Below are 25404 nucleotides of genomic sequence, written 5' to 3' on the forward strand. Positions count from 1 at the left end.
TCTAGATATTGTAGAAAAGTCTAGAATGTATTTTCAGTGGCTTGCAAGAAACCATGCAAAGGATAAAAAAAGTGAATATTAATTCATTAATGTAATGACAGAACTTGAAAAACCTATGCCAGAGAAAAAACATAAATGTTTTATTTCTTCTTCAGTGCATTATTCAAGATAATAGTCTCGGAATTGGGCTCCATTGTGCTGTTGGTGCCTGCACTGTGGAAGCCTAAACTCAAGTAGCGGCGGAAACACTTCCAACTATTTCCAGTGCAGCTCAGTCTGACTGCCAGAATGCTAATATGTATGTATCATTCATGTCCCCAAAGCATGTAGAATGGGTGGATAAAGATTCCAACACTGATTTGGCACTCAGCTACTCGAGGGACCCCCAATAGGGTTATTTAAAGGTTAACCATCTAACTTCCAGGTGAGGTGTTATTGATTTACATTTGTTGGTGCAGAGTTATTGGAAGTACCGTGTTGTATGTTACTGGAGGAGTTTTGCAAATATTTAGAATTTTCAAGACTAGTGCTGGATCTTGACAAGGAGGTTGGTGGAATTGATTGGCTTGTCCAGAAAAAGCCTGCTTCAGTAAGAATTCAGAAAGAATTTACCAACAACAATCACCATGTTAAAAATTTTATTTAAGCTCAAGCATACCTGAGTATAATGGGTGCATACTGGGCCAACGCATCTAAATGGACACCAAGGATTACATTCTTGAGGATAAGGATACATATAATCTCTAACTTCATCATACCATGCTTGAACATGAAAGGTAGGAGGCCGATATCTGTGGATTTAAAATTTGAAAAAAGTGCTCTTTAAAAAACAAAACGACATACAGGATGGATTTTCCATTGTACCCCCCCACTCCGCGTGGCATGTCTTCTGGCAGCGGAGACAGCTCACCATTCGCAACCAGCAGGATGTTCTGGTTCGCTGATGTCTACCGCGTTGTGCGTGGTTCGCCTATCCCACTGCCGGGGAACCCGCCATAAGAGGTCACCTTCAGTGGGACCGAAAGATCCTGCTGGCGGGAAGAGCCAGAAAATCCTGCCCACAATCTCTGAAACAATTTAGTTTATCGTAGCCAGGGATTGCATACAATACCTGCCCCAATGTGCACCCAGATTCTGCCCGATAGAAGGTAGTAGGTAAGCAGGCCCGTGTTCCCATCGGCAATCTGAAGCCCAAGCTTCTGAAGACCTCTCCAATTCGATATCCCATGTCTGCAAATAAAGTAGAAAAATAAGATAGTTTGAGACATTGCTGGATGACTATTTTGCAGAACTACTTCAACTAAAAATCTAACATTCACAAGTGAAAGTGATGATATAAGCCAAGTCCATAGCACCAAGATGGCTCAGCTGTGCAGGGTGGGGATGGAGGAAGATTTGAGAAAGCAAAAAACAAAAGATTGGGGATTCTATATTTAGGAAATAGACAGGATTTTCTACAGCTGCAGACAGGAGTCTAGGATAGCACAGTACCTCCCAGGTGCTCGGGTCCAGGATGTCACCGAGTAGCTGTTGAACATTCTACATGTGGAGGCAGAACAGTAAGAGGCCATAGTTCATAGACGTACCAATGACATAGCTTGAAAGAGGGATGAGACAGAGTTTGAAGAAGTAGGAAAGAGATTAGTAAGCAGGATCCAAATCATAGCATCCCTACAGTGGAGAAGGAGGCCATTTGGCCCATTGAGTCTGGACCGACCATCTGAAAGAGCATCCCACCGAGGCCCACACCCCCATTCTATCCCTATAACCCTGGACACGAAGAGCAATTTTAGCAAGCCCAATCCACCTAGCCTGCGCATCTTTGAACTGTGGGAGGAAACCGGAGCACCTGGAGGAAACCCACACAGACAGGGAGAACGTGCAAATTCCACACAATCACCCAAAGTCGGAATTGAACCTGGGTCGCTGGGCTGGGAAGCAGCAGTGTTAACCACTGTGCCAGGTGCCGCCCCAAATGGTCCTCTTCGGATTATTCCCAGTGCCACAAGCTAGCAAGTATGGAAATAGGAACTCTGTATATGTGATGGTTGGACAGAGAGTGCAGCAGGGAGGACTTTAGATGCCTTGGACTTTGGAAGCTGTTCTCGGGGAGATCGGACCAGTATCGACTGGACGCAATAGTACTGGCTGTGTTCATATCCTCACTTTGCAAGTGCTGTGGGAGAGGGTTTTAAACTAATTTGACAAGGTGATGGCAATCAGGATGTAGGATTATAAGGGAGCAACAAGGTGCACAAAAGAATTGGAAGAGACAGACAGAACTAGAGTAAGAATTAGTAAGATATTACACATGGGGTCAGTCTAAGGAAGAATACAATAAGATCCAATTCAGGTTTACAGTGCCTGGCTGGGATTCTCCGAGCCCACACTGGGTCGGAGAATCGCCAGTAATGTTGGAAATTCACGCCACGCCACCCCGACACCAGGACGCCATTCTCCGGCGACCGGAGAATTGGCGCCAGTTGCGCCCGGTCAACACGGCACCAGTCGGGGGCCGTTTGCGGCATTTCTCCATGGTCGACCGGCCAAGTTCCTGCCGAGTTCCACCGCGTGGTTACAACCTGGTATCACCCAGCGGGAGCTGGGACCCGCACCGCGGTGGGCGTCCTGGTGGTGGGGCAGGGGGATCAGACTCCGGGGGGGGGGGGGGGGGGGGGCCTCCATGACGGCCAGGCCTGCGATCGGGAGCTACCGATCGGTGGGCGCGTGCGATCTGGAGGGGGCCTACCTACTTCCGCATGGTCCCGCTGTGTCGCTACCCCATGTTGCGCGGCGCCGGCACGGAAACGGCCACCACGCGCATGCGCGGACCCGCACCGGCAGTGCAGGGCCGTGTATCGGCGCCGGAGCAGCGTGCAGAACTCCGCTGCCGTGCTGGCCCCCTGTGGCCCACTGAATCACTGGGCCAAGAGGCCCATTGATGCCGGCGTGAAACACTCCGGTGTTTACGCCGGTGCCAACATTGGACGGGACTTTGGAGAATCCCAGCCCCCTTATCTAAATGCATAAATTGTGATAAATAAGGTTGGTGGGATGCAGTTACAGATAGCACATGGGAACATGATGTTAGGGTGAAAATGGTTCATTAAAAGGGCAGAACAAGCTACTAAATATTCCTGAATGCAAAGTGTTCAGCAAAGGTAAGGAAGAAAAGAACTGAGAAGGGAGAAACGATTGATTAAGGAAGATATTGCACTGCTGGAGGCAATGGATGTCCTGGAGGGGTCGAGGACAGAACCTATTTGGTTAGACTTAAGAAACAATAAAGGCATCGTTACATGACTGGATATATTCTATAGGCCAGGGTTTTTCAAAGTGCGGGTCACAACTCACGGGAAGGTCGCAAGGAGGGGTGCGGAGGGATCAGTAGCGGCATTCCCACATTGGTCCTAATCATGGGAGAAGCACCCAACGATCGCTCCCGGCATTTTTATTGAGAATGGCAGCCACTGCCGGCTTTAAAATGCGAGAAAATTAGGCTGTGTGCAGTCTTCCAGCCAGAATAGTGAGCAGGCCACACGCCCTGCCCTGCATGTACGTCCTTTTGGTGCCAAATCATGGAGGAGAGCTTCTTCCATTTTCTAGCTGCTGACAAACAAGGTAAGAGGATTGTGAAGATGAATTGTTTTATGACAAGAAGAGATGGGTAGCCAGAGTCACAAACAGACAGTGTACCTACTGGACAGGATTGTCAAACTGAATCTACTAGAAAGAGCTACTCAGAAGAGTCCCGGGCAGAACAGAGCAGTGCTAGTGTTAGCACTGTACAAAGCTCCAGGGCCTCTGGTAAAGAGCCTACAAAGAAGAAACTTAACTCAGGAACAAAGCAGTATAAAGATGATTTCTTGAGGTATCGTTTTGCCAATTGTTTTAATACAAATAAGGATACAAAACCCATGTGTGCACTATGCAGCGAAGTACTGGCAAATGAGAGAAGTTTCAGATTTTGAAAGAGAAGTGGTAGGTGAAAAATGTCTTTTGCGGTTGAGACCCCAGAGTCAGTTATTAACTTACAGCTGACTCCAAATGAAAAAACAACGCTGCTGTTCCTTGCCTGTGATAGCATGGAACAAAAACTGCAAAAGCCCATGGGCTGTCAGCATTCTGGAGTAGCATCTCCCAGGAGTATCCAGAGCAGAGTAAAACAAGCATTGTGTTGCTATTCCCCTCTCTATGACATACATGTGTGAGATTGAATTTTCTGTTCTCACAAAGATGAGGACGGCACAAAGGAACTGGCTGAAGTTTGCACCTGATATGTGCATTTCCCTCTCTTCCTGTGAGCCTGATTGGAGTGAGATTGTGAGGACCAAGCAGGCTCCCCTTTCGCATTAAAGGTAAGTGAACGTGGAGCGTGCCGTGAAGGTCGGCCAGTATGGGTCGCGAAGATTGGCCAGCTGGCAAAAGTTGGTCCCAGGAAAAAAAAGTTTAAAAAACACTGCTTTATGCAGATTTGTCTCGGGAAAGAGGAGGGTGGGGAAATTTTCCAAGAAATTACCAAAAGATGGAAGAATAAGTATCCTAATGCATACGAGGATTGTAATAGTGCAAAGGATTGAGAGTGAAAACAATTACTTAGGTGCATTCAAGAGAATTTTCTTGTTCGGTATGTTTCTGGTCTAATTCAGGAGGAGACATGCTAGATCTCATTTAAGGGAATGAGGTGGATCAAATGTCAACAAGGGAACATTTAGAGAACAGTGATCTTTGTATTATAAAGTGGAAAAGGTCAGGGAGTAATTGTAAAAGTATTTATTTGGAAGAGGACTAATTTCAGAGGTTTGCAAACAGGCCTGTCCAAGGACAAGGTGAGCTCGGAAGGTAAGGGGACCCAGGAGGGCAGGTGTGCAGCCTTTGCAATTTTCGGACATGTTTGAGGGTATTTCAGCTTGTCTGAATGAGAGTGGGGGTTACAGGGTGAATGAACTGACTGGCCATGGCATCATGGTACAGGGAGCCATTCAAGTGGGACAGCAAAAAGGTAGTGGTAGTAGGGGAGAGTATTGTGAGGGGAAAATTACACTGTTCTCTGCAGGAAAGAGCAAGAGTCCAGACGGATGTTCTGCCTGCCCAGTGCCAGGGTTCAGGATATCTGGTCAGAGCTGGAGAGGAACTTGGAATGGGGTGGGGATGGAGGATCAAGTCATTATGGTCCATGTATTTACGAACAACAGAGGAGGGATAAGGAAAGAGGTTCTGCATAGTCAGTATGAGGAGCTAGGTACCAAACTAAGAAGCAGAACTTCACATGCAAATTGGCATAGGACAAATAAGATTAGAGAAATTAATGTGTGGCTCAAAGACTGGTGTAGGAGAATTGGGTTCTGATTCGTGGAGCACTGGCACCAGTATTGGGGAAAGTGTGGACTGCACCGTTGGGATGGTTTACACCTGAACTGTGCTAGAAGCAATGTTATAGTGAGCCACAAAACTAGGGAAGTAATGAGGATTTTAAATTAAGTAGTGGGGGCAAGGGGGTCAAATTTGGGAAGATGTTGTAAATCAAACAGTAGAGACAAGGCACTAATATAGGAAATGATAAACAAACTGTGACATGACAGGATTAAGAGCACAAACCTGGTTTAGCACAGTGGGCTAAACAGCTGGCTTGTAATGCAGAACAATGCCAGCAGCGCGGGTTCAATTCCCGTACCGGCCTCCCCGAACAAGCGGCGGAATGTGGCGACTAGGGGCTTTTCGCAGTAACTTAATTGAAGCCTACTTGTGACAATAAGCGATTATTATTATCATTATTAAATCAGCATCCATGTATCTGAATCCATGTAGCATTTGAAACAAAACAGATGAACTGATAGCTCAAATTGAAATAAATAAGTATGATCTAGGGCGTCATTCTCCGACCCCCCAGCGGGTCGGAGAATGGCCATTGGCCGCCGTGAATCCCGCCCCGCCGGTTGCCGAAGTCTCAGGTACCGGAGATTGGGCGGGGGCGGGAATCGCGCCGCGCCGGTTCGCGGGCCCCCTCCGCTCGATTCTCCGGCCCAGTTGGGCCGAAGTCCCGCCGAGAAATTGCCTGTCCCGCCGGCGTAAATTAAAGTAGGTATTTACCGGCGGGACAAGGCGGCGCGGGCGGGCTCCGGGATCCTGGGGGGGGCGCGGGCCGATCTGACCCCGGGGGGTGCCCCCACGGTGGCCTGGCCCGCGATCGGGGCCCACCGATCCGCGGGCGGGCCTGTGCCGTGGGGGCACCCTTTCCCTTCCGCCTCCACCACGGTCTCCACCATGGCGGAGGTGGAAGAGACTCTCCCCACTGCGCATGCACGGGAAACTGTCTGCGGCCGCTGACACTCCCGCGCATGCGCCGCCCGGGGATGTCATTTCCGCGCCAGCTGGCGGGGCAACAAAGGCCGTTTCCGCCAGCTGGCGGGGCGGAAATCCCTCCGGCGTCAGCCTAGCCCCTCAATGTCAGGGCTCGGCCCCCAAAGATGCGGAGCATTCCGCACCTTTGGGGCGGCGCGATGCCAGTCTGATTGGCGCCGTTTTGGGCGCCAGTCGGCGGACATCGCGCCGTTGGGGGAGAATTTCGCCCCTGATAGCTATTACAGACATAACCCCAGGATGACATAGATTGGGCTTTGAGTATTGAAGAACACATGCCATTTAGGAAGGACAGGAATCTAGGAAAAGTTGAATGGTGGCTCTGTTAATTAATGGTGAATTAGCATAATAGAGAGGGATGACCCAAGTTGAGGAAACCAGGATGTTGAAGTGGTTTGGGTAAAGGAGTGAAATGTTAAAGGCAAGAAGTACTTTTGGAGTGATAGATAGAACCTCTAACAGTGCCTATATGGTAGCATGGAGTATAAAGGAAGAAATAATAGTCGCTCATCGGAAAGGTACGGCATAACCAGGGGGGACTTTAAACTACATATGGATCAAAATAAAAGATGGGCAAAGGTAGCCTAGATGAGAAGTTCATAGAATGTTTTCAGGATCGTTTCTTAGAACAGCACATTCTGGAGCCAGTTCTGGAGCCAATAAGAAGGCAGGCCATACTAGACCTAATATTGTGCAATGGGATATGATTAATATTCTCGTAGTGAAGGTACCCCTAGGTAGCACTGATCATAATGTTTTCAAGATATTTTCGTGGAACAGCACCTACTGCTGCCAACCAGAGAGTAGGCTATACTAGACCTGGTATTGTGCAACGAGATAAGGGGTGCGATCCTCCGGCCAAGCTGCGCAGGAAAAGCATTCCGCCGCAGCACAGTGTGGCTGTTGAAAACCGGGAGACCCCCTTCCCAGGATCTACCCGGCTCGCAACACCTCGCGGGTTTCAACGCAATCTTGAGGGATCACTTTTTAGCAAATCTACATATTAGAGCGAGGCAGTAAGCCTTACTCTATTATGCAGATTCCCAAAGTACCCGAGGCTTTGGGATTCAATCTCTTTGCCTCGGGCAAGCATCATTTGGTACTGGTCCTCACAAGTGGGGACCAGACAGAACGGCACTCGTAGGGATCTCCAAGGGGATTGGAGGCCCCCAGTTGCAAGCTCTTTGGGCAGGGTGCTCTCCTGGCACTGCTGGTGTCACCTGGGTACCTGGCATGCCAGCCTGGCACCCTGGCACTTCCAGCATGCCACCCTGGCAGTGCCACCTGGGTGCAAGCCTGGCACTGCCACATTGCCCAGGTGGCACTGCCAGTTGGCAGGGGCACTGTCAGGTTGGCACTGCCAAGGTACCAAGCTGGCATTTTGTGCGCGATCGGGCCGGGGTTGCAGGGGAGTCTCATGTTGCATTCGGGCTTGGGGGGTGGAGGTCAGGGATTCTTTTCAGTGCCTCAGAGATCAGTACGCCATTTAAAAATGTGTCCTGATCTCTCGCTACAATGGGGAGTCCTGGTTGATGGAGCTCCCCATTGTAAAAAACAGGGCTATGTGTGGCCTCAGCTGCATGTTCCCTGTTGAGGTCCTTATTCAAAGCAAGTCGCGTTGAATAACCTTGGGTTTCTTGGCACTGCGAGTGCCGGGAAACACGCAACTAAGTGTGCTCACTCGGGGACTTTGTTCCCTTTTGGAAAGATCGCGCCCAGGGTTAACTAGCGACATCAAAGTGAGTAACAGCGATCATAATATGATTGAATTTTACATTAAATTTCAGGGAAGGGAAGAGTTGGTCTAAGACTAGCATTTTAAACTTAAATAGATGCAATATGGAGGGCATTAAAGCCAAGCTAACTAAAATGGACTGGCAAATTAGGCTAAGGGATAGATCAATAGAAATGCAGTGGCAGATATTTAAAGGGATATTTCAGACTATACAGGCCATATACATTCCATTGAGAAAGAAAGTTTCCCCACTATCCGTGGTTAACCAAAATAGTTAAAATTAGCATCACACTTAAAGTAAAAGCATATAATTGCACAAGAACATGTGGCAGGTCAGAATATGAAAAACAGCAGAGAATGACGTAAGGAGAGAAAAATTACAGTATGATAGCTAAAAATATAAAAGCAGATAGTAAGAGTTTCTATAGGTATTTTGAAAAGAAAAAAAAAGAGTTAACGAAGTGAGCATTGGTTGTATAGAAAGTGAGTGGGGAATTAATGGAAAAGGAGATGGCAGATGAATCAAACAGTTATTTTGCATCAGTCATCATATCGAGGATACACATAACATCTGAGAAATAGCTATAAATCTGAAAATGGAAGAGGAGGAACTCAAGAAATTTATATCACCAGGGAAATGGTACTGAGCAAATTGTTGGAGCTGTGGGCTGACAAGTCTCTGGGTCCTGATAAACTTAATCCTAGGGTCTTAATAGAAGTGGCTCGTGAGATAGTTCATGCATTGGTTTTAATTCCCCAAACGTCCCTAGATTTGGGGAATGTTCTATTGGATTGTAAAATAGCGAACGTAATTCCTTTATTCAAAAAGGGACACAGAAAGCAGGAAACTACAGGCCAGTTAACTTCACATCCTCATAGAGGAAATGCCAGAAGCTATTGCAGGATTTTCAATTTCCCCTGCCCTGGGACAAGAAATTCCGGCTCGAGGTCGACGGACCTTTCAATCGCCAATTAAATTGTCCATCTCACATATAACGATTTCCACAGTGGGCGGAACTGGAAATTTTACCCCATTGTTAAAGATGTTATAGCAGGGCATTTAGATAAATTCAGTATAATCAGGTAAATTCAACATGGTTTTGTGAGAAGGAAATTATGTTTAACCAATTTATTTGAGTTCATTCAAGAAGTAAAGTGCTGTGGATAAAGGGGAAACAGCATATTAACACAATGTAGATTTCCAGAAGGTTTTTGATAAGGTGCCACTGTTAAAGAACTCATACATTTGATGGGTGAGCCACTATTAAAGAACTCACACATTTGATGCGGAATTAAATTAATAAAAACGTTAATTTCTACTTTAGCACAAGAAAAATGGCAGCTTCACAGGGCTGCTACTTTGAATTTTCTCTCTCTCTCTCTTAGTAAATAAGATGACCACCAGACTTGATAAATTGGGAAGCCACCTCCATTTCCAAAGTCTAAGACATTATAAATGGAAACCTCAGATTAAGAATGATGGGTGGGATTCTCTGATCCTGGGGCTAAGTGTTGTCGCCGTCGGAAACGCCAGAGTGTTTTACGACGGCATCATCTGGCCCCTAGGAACAGGGATCTTGCGCCGCACAGGGGGCCAGCATGGCATTGGAGCACCTCACGCAGCTCCAGCTGCTTATACGGGCGGCAGCACGGCCGGCGCAGGTCCACGCATGTGCACCACAGCCGGCGCGGACCTGCGCATGCGCGTGGGTTGCTGTCTCCGCGCTGGCCCCCAGGCAACATGGCGGAGCCCTACAGGGGCTCGGCGCGGAGGAACATAGGCCCCCCCGCAATTAGCCCGCCCACCGATCGGTTGGCCCTGATCACGGGCCTGGCCAATGTGGAGACGCCCACCGGAGTCGGAAACCCCTCCCCCACCAGGACGGCCCCCACAGATTGAACGGCGACGTCCCGCTGAGTAGGCCCACACACGAACGACACCGGCGATCTCGGCCAATCTCAGCAGGCATTCGGCCCGTCGAGCTCGGAGAATCGTCAGGGGCCGACCGGCACTGTGCCGACCGCACCGGCGCCAATTCTCCGGTCGCCGCAGAATCGGCGGCCCAGTGTCGGAGCGCCATCGCGAGATTCACGCACCCCCACCCTCCGGCGTTTCTCCGACCCGGCACGGGATCAGAGAATCCCGCCCGATATATTTTAGAAACACAATACATAATCAAAGTAGTTTTAAAATTCTGCTAAAATGTTTTCTTTAAAAATACACCAATAGTCAGTCAGCAGTCAACCATCTTTGGACACAAAGGGATTGAGTTCTTTGTTGAATTCCCCCAGGCCAAGACAGGGAATACTTCAAAATCTAATAGATTAAACCTAATCTATTAGATCTAATAGATAAATCTAATGGATTTGACAGCATAATTTTCCATTAATATTTGTTTGATGATCCAAGATTTACTGATAAGGTGCAATTAAAAATTGTATCTTTACCTCATTATTAACATGTTATGATTAGTTTTACTTACTAATCTATAACCTCATTTATAAAGTATAATCTATAATTTGCTTCAATAAAAGACATGTATTAATGAAGCACTTAAGTGGTTGTAGCCTCAATTATATAGCCTCAGCTAGCAATACGTTTGCCTTGGGGTAAGATGGCAGAACCATGAACACCACATAAAAGGTTATTATGGAAACTAAAAGGTGATATGGGAGTAATACATTCACATGGGTAGAAAACTGGCGAGCTAACAGGAAACCGTAGCCATAAATGTATCATTTTCTGGTTGGCAAGATGTAAGAGGTATGGCACTGGGATCAGTGATGGAGCCTCAACTTTTCACAATTTATTTCAATAACTTGGATGAAGAGATTGAAGGAATGACTGCCAAATTTCCTGATGATACAAAGATAGGTAGGAAAGTAAGTTGTGATGAAGACATAAGTAGGCTAGAAAATGGTCAAAACTAGGTTAAGTGAGCGGGCAAATGTGAAATTATCCATTTTGGCAGGAAGGATCAAAAAGTATATTATCAAATGATGACTGCAGAGCTCTGGTGATGCAGAAGGGTCTGGACGTCCTAGCGTGTGAATTGCAAAAGCATGGTATATAGCTACAGCAAGTAATTGGGAAAACAAATAGAATGGCATCATTTATTGTGAGGAGAAAAGAATATAAACATAGGGAGGTTATGCTTCAGAGCACTAGTGGGACCATATCTGGAGTAAAGTGTAGTATTGATCACCCCATTTAAGGAAGGATGTAAATGCATTGGAAGCAGTTCAGAGAAGGTTTGCTCGACCAATACTTGGAATGGGAGGATTATCTTATCAGGAAAGGTTAGACAGACTAGGCTTGTAGCCACTAAAACTTTGAAGAGTATGAGGCAACCTGATTAAAATATATAAGATCCTGACAGGGTAAAGGCGGAAAGGATGTTTCCTCTCAGGGAATCTACAACTAGGGGTTACTGTTTAAAAACAAGAGGGCGCCCATTTAGGAAAGTGGAAGGTAATTCTTTTCTCTCAGAGAGTAGTGATTCTTTGGAACTATCTTCCTCAAAAGGTAATGGAAGCAGAGCCTTTGAAAATTTTTAAAGGATTATTGATTAACAAAGCAGTAAAAAGTTGCTGGGGTTGGGGGGGATATGGAGTTGGGTTTGGGAATGTGGGATTCATGTTACAATCAGATCAGCCACGACTTTATTGAATGGTGGAGCAGACTCGAGGAGCAGAGTGGCCTGCTCTTGTTCCTAATTTGTGTGTTCATATGGAATTAGAATCAAAGATTGGCAGGCAAACTAGAATAATAGGCTGCCTTTAAAGATGGCAGGCATGATGAGAAAGTGGTTAAAAAGGCATAGAGTACAAAAGCAAAAAGATTAAAAGGTTCAATTGGAGTGTGGTGCCCAATTCTGGGTACTGTACTTTAAAGTGCATGTGAAAACTTTAGAGATTGTGCAGAAAAGATTTACCAGAATGGTTCTCAGAATGTTGGACTTTAGTTATCTGGATGGATTGGAGAAGCTGGGATTGTTCTTGAAAAGAGGAGATTTGATAAATGTAAAGGCCGTTCCTGTTCATTCCTTTATTTCCGATTTATTTTATTTTGTCATTAATTGGTCCATGGATCTTTAATGTAAACATACCTTTAAGTTGAGTAGTGGAAGTGACGAACTCAAAGGTTGCAAAATACTACAATGTGCTATGAAGATTTAGGTTTTTAAACAGAAGAACTTATACTTTAAGGCATCAGAGAGATTGGAGGGATTTAGTTTGATTGGTTGGCTGGTGGCCAATGGATTGACCAAGGATCATATTCTGCCCGGCAATAGACACTGTTTGAGTCCTACCAGGTGGGGCGTTTTCTGAGAACCCAGCAGAAAGTTCCTGCACGCTGAGAGGAGAGGTTGTGTGTTGCTCTCTCTCCCAAATGTTTACTCCCTGCTGTTTCTGAGGCTGCAAAGAAGTATCGAGACTCTGATGAACCTACAGTGAAATCCATTACAGACTGGAAGCAAAGACATCCAACTGGAAGTCTAGGCTGAAGAAAAATCTAACTGCCAGACGTCCATCTGAAACAGAGACTGTTATCCTTCTACTTTTCGGATCTCATTTTACACCCCTCTTTCCCCCGTTTGTTTGTCTTGTGTGTGTGCAGAGGGAGGGGAAAATTAAAGAGGGGGGATTAGAAATTAGATAGCAGCTAACCAGTTGTATTTGTTGCCTATTTAATTGTAGTTATTGTTATTAATAAGAAAGTTAATTATGTTTAAATTTACAATGCTAGTGACTTCAGTTATTGGACAGCCAAGGAACAAAGACTTTGGGTATTTTTAAAATTAAGAGTTAATTTAAATTATGTTGTGACTCCAGGTCAAGTGGGGGCTGGAATTGACCGTGAACTATCCAAGGATGGCAAAACATATAGGTAGTCAAAATCAGGAGGGGTCTTGACAGACAGAATCTGTTCTCATTGGCAGAAGGGTTGAGAACTAGAGGACACAGATTTAAAGCGATAGGAAAAAGAACCAAAAGTTAAACAAGGATTTTTTTTATTATGCAGCGAGTGGTTACAATTTGTTGTGTTGTATGTAGGTTCAATTATAACTTTGAAAGGGGATTTGGATGAGCACATTAAGAGAAATAAAATTGCTGGGCTATGCAAAAAGAATCGGAGAGGGAAACTAGCTAAATTTCTCGTGAAGAGAGCTGGCATGGACACAATGGGTTGAATGGCCTGCTTCTGTGCTGTAACTGTTCTATGAAAATAACACTTGTTTTCTGTTCAGACCAATAGAATGTAAGGGAGCTCTATGAATGCTTGTTTATACGTGGGCACAGACATTGGTTCCCATATCATAGATTTTAAATGCTTTGAGAGTACAGGAATGGTCACATTGGGCCTGATTTAGTGTCTCTTTTACATGGGCCGAGCAGCCGTCACATAAAATCCGAGTCCCGCCGGCGCCATTCTAACATCCTCTGAGTCAGCGGGACCTCGGCGTTGAAGGGTCCGGGGGTGGCTGTGGGGGGGGGGGGTCCGAACCCGGTGGGGGGGCCCAGTAGTGGCCTGGCCCGCGATCGGGGCCCACCGATTGGCAGGCCGGCCTCTCTGGCTGGGGGCCTCCTTTCCTCCACGCCGGCTCCTGTAGCCCTGCGCCATTTGGTGTCGGGGCCGGCACGGGGAAGATGGCCACTGCGCATGCGCTAGTTGGCACCGCGCCCATCTGCGCATGCGTGGAACCTGCGGTGCCGGGTTCACGCCGGGATCGGCAGTTGGAGCAGCATGGGCCGCTCCAGTGCCATGCTAGCCCCCTGTGGGCCAGAGAATGGGGTTCCATAACGGGCACCGATGCCGGAGTAAAACACTCCCGTTTTTACGCCGGCGCCGACACTTAGCCGCCCGATGGGAGAATCCCGCCCATGGAATATTTTTCTGCCATGATCCGGTGAGAATGTTGTTTAAAGGGATATATCATCTTATTTTTATCCTCTTCATTATGCTAAGCAGGTGGATAAATAAAATTATAATTTATAAAGTTATCTTCAGGATTGCTTAATGTATTATAGAAGATATCATGGAATCCCTACAGCACAGGAGGAGGATATTCAGCCCATCAAACCTGCACCAACCCTCCAAAAGAGCACTTTACCTAGGCCCGCTCTCCCGCCTTATCCGCATAACCCCACCTAACGTTTGGACACTAAGGGGCAATTTAGCATGGTCAATCAATACAACCTGCAAAGCTTTGGAGTGTGGTAGGAAACCAGAGCACCCGGAGGAAACCCATGTGGACACGGGGAGAACGTGCAAACTTCAGACAGGCACCCAAGGCCAGAATCAAACCTGGACCCCTGGTGCTGTGAGGCAGCAGTGCTAACTGCTGTGCCACCATGCACCCATGAGTTTTTACGCAGCCATTGGAGGGTGGACATGAACAGGAAACTAAGGAAAAGCAGAAAGGAGGATAATAAGGGAAAGCAACACAAAAAGAGCCATTGGGAAAAGGAATGCTCGTGCAGCAAAATTGGCCGCAGGAAATAAAAACATCAATAAGCGGTGGCAGAGTCTGAAGGGAAATATTAATTGGAAAGTGAAGAAGTGAGTTCAAGGATACATAACCAAGAAAATACAGAAGAAAATTCAGAGAATGGGTAACTGGGAGATGAAATGTGACTGCAGGAGATGAGGAACCAGAAACTCAGGAAGGCTTGGAACAGAATGCAAAGGAATATTAGACTAATTGAGAGAGACAGCAGCAGGTACAGTCATAGAATCATAGAATTTACAGTGCAGAAGGAGGCCATTCAGCACATCGAGTCTGCACCAGCCCTTACAAAGAGCACCCTACTGAAGCACATGTATCTACCCTATCCCCGTAACCCAGAAACCCCCACTTTACATTTTGTGGACACGGAGGTCAATTTAGCATGGCCAATCCACCTAATCCACACATCTTTGGACTGTGGGAGGAAACCGGAGCACCTGGAGGAAACCCACGTAGACACGGGGAGAACGTACAGACTCCACACAGACAGTGGCCCAGCCGGGAATCGAACCTGGGACTCTGGAGCTGTGAAGCAACTGTGCTAACTACTATGCTACCATGATGCCCAGGCGGTTGTCCCAGTCGACAAGGGCCTTGGACTGAGACAAAGCAATCTTGACCTGTATACAGTAGTGATTGGAGGTGCTGTAAGTGAAATAGAGAGAGACTGAGTACATTAAAGGAGGAAAGTTTGAGAAGTTGAACTGACAGCGACACAGTAAGATCGAATGGTTAAAATAGGTCTTGAACAATATTGTATAAAATTTCCAGTGTCTGGATTCATGTTAACCCTAACCGGGCAGCAGTTCCACAAATGTCGAATGACCTCGCATATGTGGGCAAAGAATGATTTCTCCTACCCACCACAACACCAATATCTCACGCTGCTAAGTACACCACTGCCCCATCACTCACCCAGCAGCACTCCTTGGTACTCAGGACTCATACCTAACATCCAGATTCTTGAACCATCACACCTCTACCAATGCTGCCAACCTCACACTCATCTCGCAGCCTAAACCTACTTTCAGCAGGAATATTGTCCAAACAATGTTACACAAACATTACCATTTTGTCTTGCAAGAGAGGGGTCAGAATGTCCAACAGTAGAAAGGAACAGAGCAGAAATGGCAGAGGATAAAGGTGCCTGCTTTTCCTGAGTCCCTCAGAGGCGATGGTTCTCAGAAACGGAGGCTGGAGTGACAGGCTTTGCTGCGGACATAGAACATGATAGTGTGTTCCTGTCTTATGCCCTTTCTCAACTCCCAGCTCACCTTCATCCTGCTCATGGGCATGGCGATCAAGTTGCAAAACGTGTAATCATGGATTCCTTACTTCCCACCCCACCCCTCTCCTTCCATCATCTGAAGCCTTCATTGATTTCCTGCTCTTACTGTCAACTGCCCAGCTACAGCAGGCCAAAATATAACGGAGAGGTAAAACACTGAATTAATGACGAGGCCGCGTCACTTGACCTGACTCTGCAGCCGCCAACTTGATATTGTCTCTTCTCATACCTGAGGGTGGAATAGAGTTGGGTTCGAGTGAGTGAGTCATTCAAGCATAAGTGGCCTGCAGCCAGATCAGGGTGAGAGGATGGTTTGTTTGGCTGCTCCATGGACAGCCAGATAACACATGAGGTCTGCTAAAGAGGATGGAGCAGTATGTAGACCACAATGATGGGTACATTGACTGGCCTGCCAGGCGACCTCCTGTCTCTGTCAAGGTGTATGGAGGAGTCCAGCTTCAAGTTGGCAGAGGGCATTGCGCAGAGCTTTCCCCTCTTTGCAGCCGCTTCATCTCCCTGTTGTGCTATAGAGCCAGAGGCATTGACACTGCTGAACCCAAATCTGTTTGTGTAGACAAGTCAGTGTCATTCCTGTAACCACAACCCTGGTCAAATCCAAAAAACCCACAACACTTCCCAAAACACTTCAGAGTATTTCCAGGCAGTTGGTGACAGCAGAAGTTCCTAAAAATTACTTTACCAGCAAAACTGCGTCACTGGCCCTTTAAGAAATACAGGTTCAGATCCCACCTCGCAGTTTCAAACGTTGCTGTTTGCTGAGTGAATGCCAAATTTTCCTGAACCTGCATGGTCCAAATTTGGTATCCTAGCACTGCATTAGTAGATTGGCTTTTGTAATATCAGGATAACACACATTCACAGCTTTCTGAAAGCTAGCAGCACCATATACTATGTTGCAACTTCTTGAATTCCTCATTCTGTCTGCTGCTTGACTTAAAGATATTTGTCCATTAAGCATCCATGGATCCAAATGATAACAGCAAAAATAAAGTAAGGAAAATAAGAAAATCAACAGGAAGGCTCCTTACAGTGCCCTAGAATAATTATTTCCCAATGTTGGTCACCTTGTAACCATGTATTATAATGACGACTACATCTAAACTATATATCTCTTTTGTTCCACTAGTTCAGCTATCTTATTGTGGATTCAATTTCACATGACACATTCAGAAAAAAATGATTCAATTTAATTTTTTAATTGCTATTACCTGCTTAGACCTTATTCCCTGCACTATTGCTGTTCAAATCCCTGTCCCTTCCTGTCCCACACAGCTAGTGTTTACCAATATCAATATATTCTTCTATTGTCTTAACTTTTATTTGTGGATTACTAAATCTCCCTTCACCTAAACCTCTTCCCTCTTAGTTTCCAACAATTTTTCCTTACTCTAACCACATTGGTATGGTAGCACAGTGGTTAGCACTGTTGTTTCACAGCTCCAGGGTCCCAGGTTCGATTCCTGGCTTGGGTCACTGTCTGTGCAGAGTTTGCACGTTCTCCCTGTGTCTGCGTGGGTTTCCTCCGAGTGCTCCGGTTTCCTCCCACTGTCCAAAGATGTGCAGGTCAGATGGATTGGCCATGGAATTGCCCTTAGGTTAGATGGGGTTGCTGGGTTACGGGGATAGGGTGGAGGTGTGGGCTTAAATAGGGTTCTCTTTCCAAGAGCCGGTAATGGGTCGAATGGCCTTCTTCTGCACTGTAAATTCTATGATTTTATGTACAGAGGGGGCTGCTCACGCATGCACCATTTTCCTGCATGGGCTGCATAGGATATTCAGCATTGCATGATGCCCCAGCAAAGCAACTCTAGGCTTCCATTGTGTCACTTCTTAGGGTGCTGAAGCATTCAATTTTGTGCCCAGTATCTTTTATTGGATATGCGTCATCGGGCCACTTACAGCACAAAAGGCAGCCATTCTGCCCATTGAGACCATGCCAGCTTCTTTCAAAGGTCGCTTTTGCAATCGTTGATTGTTTCTGCATCCACTACTCTCATGGGCAATGGGTTCCAGGTCATTATCATTCACTGCAAAAAAAAGTTCTTCTTCTCATTCCCCCTTCAACTCTTGCCAACATCATTTGCACCCAAGTCCTTGTTCCATCAGCTATTGAGAAGAGCTTTTCCTTGTCTACCTCACCTAAGCAGGTCATAATCTTGTACACTACTTTCAAGTTTCAGCTCAATTTCCTTTGCTCCAAGTAGACCAACCCCAGCCTTTCTAACCTAACCTTGTGACTAACCCCATCCATCCCTGGAACCATTCTGCTAAATCTCCTCTACACCGTCACAAAGGCCTTCATATCTTTCCTGGAAGTGTGGTGACCAGAACAGAATAGGTTCAGCATAGGTTCCCTGCTTCCATTTGCCTCTATTTATGAAGCCAAGATCCTATATGTTTTGCTAATCACTCTCTTGATATGTCCCGCTATCTTCAAAGATCAATGCACATACACCTGCGAGATCCCTCTGCCCCTGTACATTCTTTAAAATTGTGCCATTGAGTCTATATTGCCTCTTCCCATCCCTTCTACCAAAATTCATTACCTCACACTTTTCTGTATTAAATTCCGAATAACAGTTGTCTGCCCATTCTACTAGCCTATCTATGTCCTATTGCAGACAATTCACGTCCATCGTCACTGTTTGCCTTTCATCCAAGTTTGGTATCATTGGCAGATTTTGAAATTTTGCACCATATTCCAAGTCACTTTTATATAGCAACAAAAAAAACAGCAATGCGAGCACTGATTCTTGAGAGACACCATTGTTTCCCATCTTCCAGTCCGAAAAACAACTACTACTATGACTCATTGCCTTCTGTCCATAAGCCAATATTTTATCCAAATGCATTCAAGCCTCAATTTTGTTAGCCAGCCCTATATGTGGTAACTTATCAAACACTTTCTTCAGATTCATACAGACGACACCCAAAACCCAAATCTTTGCAACTAACCTTTCTGCTACTCCCCAACCCCAGTTTCCCCCTATTAGTCTTAGTGTTAGTTTCCCTGTCTATCTCTATTGGTGAAGTGAATTGGAGCGTTTCTTTAGTCGCTGTCATAGGTAGATTGCAAAAACTTAGATTATTTTCATGATTGGAGAAATCTTCATTTTCACATTTTTTTGGCAGACTGCTTAAATTCCTTGCAGTAATCTTCATTAACTATTTATATTTATGTCTACCTTTTATTACAAAAGGAAATTGTGTTCTCTTAAGTTTATCTTTGCAGTATCAGATAGTCACCGTGGTGTTGGACACCCTGAATGTTTTTGATTTCCAGCATCATCTGTGCAGTCTCTTCCCTATTACAAACCAAAAGTATTATTAAGATGCATAAATTCTCACTTTAGATTTTCACACCCTTGATTTTCATTCCTAGACTTTGGGTTCTGACTTTTCTCTTTGTCTCTCCCTTTCCTATGCTCGTTCTGTGCGGAGTACATTCTCTCCAACGAATACAGATTTTTACATGGGTTGAATCACCCAAAGAAAGGGACAGATTTGTTGTATCTAATGGTTGCTTCCTGCTCCTGAAAATTCAAATGCTCCCATGAGGAAATAAACAAAAACGAACATGACTTTTCCTTCCTTCTCTGTGCCTCTTTATCTGTGAAGTTGATGCTATAATAATACCCTGTATCCATGTACCTAATGCTGGCCATTTATTTTAACAGCTGTGACAACACAGTCCCAACCTTATTATTTAATTACCTATACTGTTGAGTTCAATGGAATAGTTATAAGATCAATCTTACTGTTAATTTAACATGCATAGGTTTTACAAATTACAACCAGTAAACAAGGACTATGTAATCCGACTAAAATTGTAGCTGTGCCACTTGGAAAGAAATTGGAATCTGTTTCTAGACTAGTCCACATTACAAAATGAAGAAACCTTTTGTGATCTGAGCCTGTTTCCTATCCAAGACTTTTCATTCATGATTGCACATCATTTGCATTTCAATCATTCAACAGTTTTCTGCCTCAAGGGATGTAGCTGTTTATTTTTCATCCATGAGGGCACTCGGTTCTACTTACTTTTCCCAGACTAAAACTACCAGTGAGGTCAATCTACTGTTTATTCCACACTTTTCAGATCCTGGAAACATTATCTGCGTGTCAACCACGCTTTCATAGACTTAGACCAGGATATGAACACGTGAACAAATGTTTCTCTAAAAAAAATTGCTAATAGCTTGGGCATCAAATTAGGCTCAGTACAACCCATTGTTTGGGTGTTGCAAGTGCTTTTGGGGCACAAAATGGTGTCCGATGAATGTGCGCACATTTGTGCTACAAATTGCACTGGACACCATATTGATGAAGACCTTAGCAGTGTGCAATTAACATCCACTGGAATTATATAGAGCAGGGAGATCATGCCATCAATTCACTTATAAGACCATAAGACATAGGAGCGGAAGTAAGGCCATTCGGCCCATCGAGTCCACTCCACCATTCAATCATGGCTGATTTCAACTCCATTTACCCGCTCTCTCTCCATAGCCCTTAATTCCTCGAGAAATCAAGAATTTATCAACTTCTGTCTTAAAGACACTCAACGCATTGATGACCAATATCTCAGGTTCCATTACAACCCAAGCAGCAGCCACCCGCAGCCTGAATGTGACAGAGGAAGTACAGAGTACAATCATGTAAGCTTAAATTCCTGCCATCATGGCTGTGGATACCAGTGTTCATAGGGGTTTGCAAGATGGCACAGAGGTCCAGCAATCTGTCTTCTGACAGATCACTAGGGTGTCCGAGATGCTACCTTTGGGACCTGATAATGGTTCCATGGAGTGCAAACCTGTTGTCCTATGCCAAGATGACAAAGTTTATGCTCCCACCATCGAGATGGTGCAGGCTGACGTCAGGCCTTCTAGGCCCAAAGGCTCAGCATTCTTCTGTAGGCTACCCCAAAGTTCTCATCTAATCTTCTGCAGTAGAACCCCATTGCGACCTCTCCCTCTGATGAGCTAGCTTGCACAATCCTATCCCCATTCCTTGGCACTCACGTTCGCCGTTCCACCTCTAAGGTATCCTCTATGTTATTCAATGTCAGTATCAGAGCGGGTGAATGGGAGTGTGAAATTGATTGAAGGTCCACCTTTTGTTAATCATTTAAGAACATAAGAACTAGGAGCAGGAGTAGGCCATCTGGCCCCTCGAGCCTGCTCCGCTATTCAATGAGATCATGGCTGATCTTTTGTGGACTCAGCTCCACTTTCCAGTCTGAACACCATAACCCTTAATCCCTTTATTCTTCAAAAAACTAACACCTTATACAATTGCAGCATAACCTCACTAGCCTTAAACTCCATCCCTCTAGCAATGAAGGACAAAATTCCATTCGCCTTCTTAATCACCTGTTGCACCTGTAAACCAACTTTTTGTGACTCATGCATTAGCACACCCAGGTCTCTCTGCACAGCAGCATGTTTTAATATGTTATCATTTAAATAATAATCCCTTTTGCTGTTATTCCTACCAAAATGGATAACCTCACATTTGTCAACATTGTATTCCATCTGCCAAACCCTAGCCCATTCACTTAACCTATCCAAATCCCTCTGCAGACTTCCGGTATCCTCTGCACTTTTTGCTTTACCCCTCATCTTAGTGTCGTCTGCAAACTTGAACACATTGCCCTTGGTCACCATCTCCAAATCATCTATGTAAATTGTGAACAATTGTGGGCCCAACACTGATCCCCGAGGGAAACCACTCGCTAGACCACTAGACACCATTTGCAGGATATATACATTATTCATAAGGCCAGCAGGTATTGCCCATCACTAACTTCCCTCAGGGAGGTGGTGGTGATCCACCTTCATAGACTAGTTAAGAATCAACCACATTGCTACATTGTCTGGAGTGACTTAAAGACGATAACAGGTGAAGGGAGCAATTTTCTTCCCTAAAAAGCATTGATGAACCACATGAGTCTTTACCACAATCCAGTAGTTAGGTGGTCACCATTACTGCATTTATTTTATCCCAGATTTAATTCATGAACTGAATTTAAATTCTTCAGATAAACTCATGCCTCTGGTTCAGTAATTCAGTCCTTCCGATAATTAATTCATTAAAATAGCCACTACACTCCCATTCCCACACCATTGTCTTCTTGTTGTTCCTCTGCTACCTGGCTAATTGCACTTGAGTGTCCGAAAGTAGCAAAAGAGCAAGGCTGTGCTGTGGGCAACGGAGATAAAAGAAGCAGTTATTTCCTGCTGCCTTCGAGTCTGTGCATCCTGTGCTGGAAGAGACAGAAAACTGTGTCAGTGAGAGCTGTGTAACCTGTTGGTGATGTGGCAGTCAATGTTGAATGGTGTATGCAAGTTGTGAAATGTGGGTATGAGGCTTGTGCAAAGATGTTGAGGTACCTGTGAAAGTTAGGCTTGAACCCGATTGATAGAGATTGTTGGTAGGAATGATGTGGGTGTGGTGTGCAGTTTCTGAGGCTAGTGGTGTAGCTGGTAGGATATGGTATTTGAAGATTCATTCAACGACCTCGACGACTCATTGTGGCCAATTAACATCTTGCAGCACTGAATCCAAGCCCGTGGGGAAAGAATCTTGGCATTGACCTCTATGGCTATATACTCCCACCTGTCTTTTCAGCATGTGCCTGACGCATCCCCTGGCCTCCTATGGATATGGGGCAGAAACCTACTTTTCACTCCTCCACCAAGGTCTCTTCAATGCCGTGTCCAAAAACCTTGGATACTGCCCTCTCCTATGTTGTGCCACTCTTCAATATTTCCAAGGCCAGATTCATTCCTGCATATTGCCATAACCTACAACAATGCATCTATCCTTAAAGAGTGCAGGCTTACTTTAAGCATAACAGGTTAACTTGAAATATGACTCGGAAGAAAATGATTTTGGGCCCCCCAGCTAATGTGTGCAAACAATGAACAATTAACACTGATTACAAAAAAACCCAGTTGAACATGAAGTTGGCATGCTGTCTGTATTTCAATCAACATCAACAGATTAATTTCTAGGGGAGGGTGTAATGGCTCTCAGTTTTAACCCCACCCATGTGTAACTAATTTATTATGTGTATTCACAGTATTTTGCACCTTTATTTAATATTTTCAGTATTCATGGTTTTTCTTTTCATCTTTGGAATAATCAATCTGAAAAACTAATGAATGCTGTTGGCATGCTTTGATCAAAAACTAGCATTTGTACGCATGCCTTTGACTTCATGTTGCAACTTTCAACTGTGGAGTATATTTTCCTCTCACAAACTATGCGCATGCCAGTAAAAGCATGTCTTTTATTTCTTATTCTTTTAAATCAGTTGATTGCCACAGTAATGAATGTGTTTTGAGAAACAACTGTCCGGTCATTTTTATGGGCCATAAGGGAGATCCTTTTTGATGTATACATTCAGGTGAACTGTTGCTGAAGAGTACAGGGAACTTTGCCCTTCAGCTGGTTTTACTGCTTCTTCTGAACTAGCAGTTTAAAGCAGTGTGACACCAACAATTCCACACCACCAATACCGTCCCCCTCTTCCCCCCACCATCCGCAGTGTGTTTTGATAGGCTATAGCTGAGAATAAAGAGCACAAAGAAAAACAAAGATTTTATTTGGTTTTAATCAACTACTTTTAAATCCTGAATCCCAAGACATTCACTTTGACCATTATTTTTCAGTCAAAGTGATTGCAACAAGAATATTGGCATAATGCCAGGAAATGTGCAATCATCATGGACCTAACTTGGGCAGCGGAGCAATGATAATTATTCTGCACAGTTTCAGTGAGAGCATCTGTGCAGCAAAGTCAAAATCCCACTAAATTATTGCACAGTATAAATAATGGCATAACTCCCGCCACAGATTCCGAGGACTTCGAATTTGTGCTACAATGGAAATGGGAGAAATGTGCTGCTGCTGTTTCAATGGCACCAAACTCTGGGAAATTCTGAGTCACTAAGAAGTTTCTGAATTAAGTTTATAAGGAGTAATTTTCTCACTTATGCTCCTGGCATCAGTAGTCCTGCCTGGAGTGCACACTAGAAATTTGAGTGGACATTGCACACAATTTTCCTTTTTCCAAATTTTCCTTTTTCCAACTAACAATTTAAACAGTTGGAAAATTATGCGCAGTTTAAGTCTGTATTTCTAGCACAGCCTCATCCACAACAAAGTCAGAAAATTATCCAAGCAAAGCATCCAACAGATCCAGTCATCTTAATACTTCTTAAATGTTAAAATCCAAACAATTAAAACAGCCATCCAGAGGGGTACTCGCAACTTGAGGGTCTTCTGGAGTCAATGTGGGTCCCAACTCCTGAATGATACTGTGACCTTGCATTGATGTATATGCGTGCCTGTAGAAGTACCATACAATCAATACCCTCTAGGAATTTTGATTAGAATGCAGAGAGTATGTGATCTGTGTTTGGAGAACATCCGCTGTCATTTTATATCTTTCGACACTCAACTTTAATTGTACCCTTAATCATTTAACACCCATTTTGAAATAAATGTGAAAGGAATTTCATTCAAACACATTCACGTGTTAATTCTCATGGCGTGTTTTTGCTTTACACATTTCTATTTTACAATACTTACAATTAAGTTATTGGTTTGTATGCTTCTTTAATTTATCAAATTGTATTCAAAAAAAGAGTGAGAAACAGATGGAAGAGTACGGCATAAAAGCAAATTACTGCGGATGCTGGAATCTGAAACGAAAGAGAAAATGCTGGAGAATCTCAGATTATGATAATCTCAGAATCTCAGAAGAGTATGGCAGCTTGTTTCCAAAGTCTGAATTTCTTTTCAACTGAGTATTTGTGTCAACCTAAACACGGCTGAATAGACACGGAGAAGTTTAAGCTATGCTAACAGCAAGAATGGCAGTTCCTGCACTTTGTTAGATTAATGAAATCACAAGAAGTTTGTCAATGTCTCAACGTTTGTTTACCACATAGAGACATACCTTTATGCTATTAAATGTGAAGTAAGGGATTGTTGGAAAGAACAGCTGCAAGATAAACTAGTTATCGCTTACATGAGGCCTCACTTCATTTATTTATCGGGAAATCTGCTCGCTTCTGGTCGTTTTAAGTTACCTTCATGCAGGCAAGAATACATGTAAATTACTGAAGTCTAAGGCACATACATATTGATTGAGGACTAAACTAAGATGATCCTGTAATATTTGCTCACTGTTCAATCTTTAATTGGCAATTGTAAAGAAAATTATATAATTAAAAATCTAGTTAGAAAAGGCATTCAAGCTGGCTGTATATTGATACAATTAGTAAACACGGCCTGGACTACAGTCAACTTTATAAATCCGAAAGTGTGCAAGTGCATCGTACGTGTTTATTTAGTAAAATAGACAATTAAAATAGTCAATATTAGTATTGTGACTTAAAATTCAGTGTGATAATTTTTTTTAAATAATTCTATTTGACAGCAATGATGTGACATTACAAAGTACAGTCATTCATACG

At 44.5% G+C, this 25404-nt stretch overlaps 1 protein-coding gene across 2 annotated transcripts in view; it reads right to left on the minus strand.

Annotated features, from left to right (window-relative positions):
• Positions 1-25404, minus strand: part of crispld1b (cysteine-rich secretory protein LCCL domain containing 1b) — a 92476-nt gene that overhangs the window by 61801 nt on the left and 5271 nt on the right. For both annotated transcript variants that reach the window (XM_072467532.1, XM_072467531.1), the window contains exons 3-4: positions 1112-1230; positions 659-791 (exon numbers count right to left, since the gene is read on the minus strand). In XM_072467532.1, coding sequence (XP_072323633.1) covers positions 659-791; positions 1112-1230 — 252 coding nt within the window. The remainder of the gene's footprint in view (positions 1-658; positions 792-1111; positions 1231-25404) is intronic.

The sequence above is a fragment of the Scyliorhinus torazame genome, chromosome 11, assembly GCF_047496885.1.
Source record: "Scyliorhinus torazame isolate Kashiwa2021f chromosome 11, sScyTor2.1, whole genome shotgun sequence".
Lineage (NCBI taxonomy): Eukaryota > Metazoa > Chordata > Chondrichthyes > Carcharhiniformes > Scyliorhinidae > Scyliorhinus > Scyliorhinus torazame.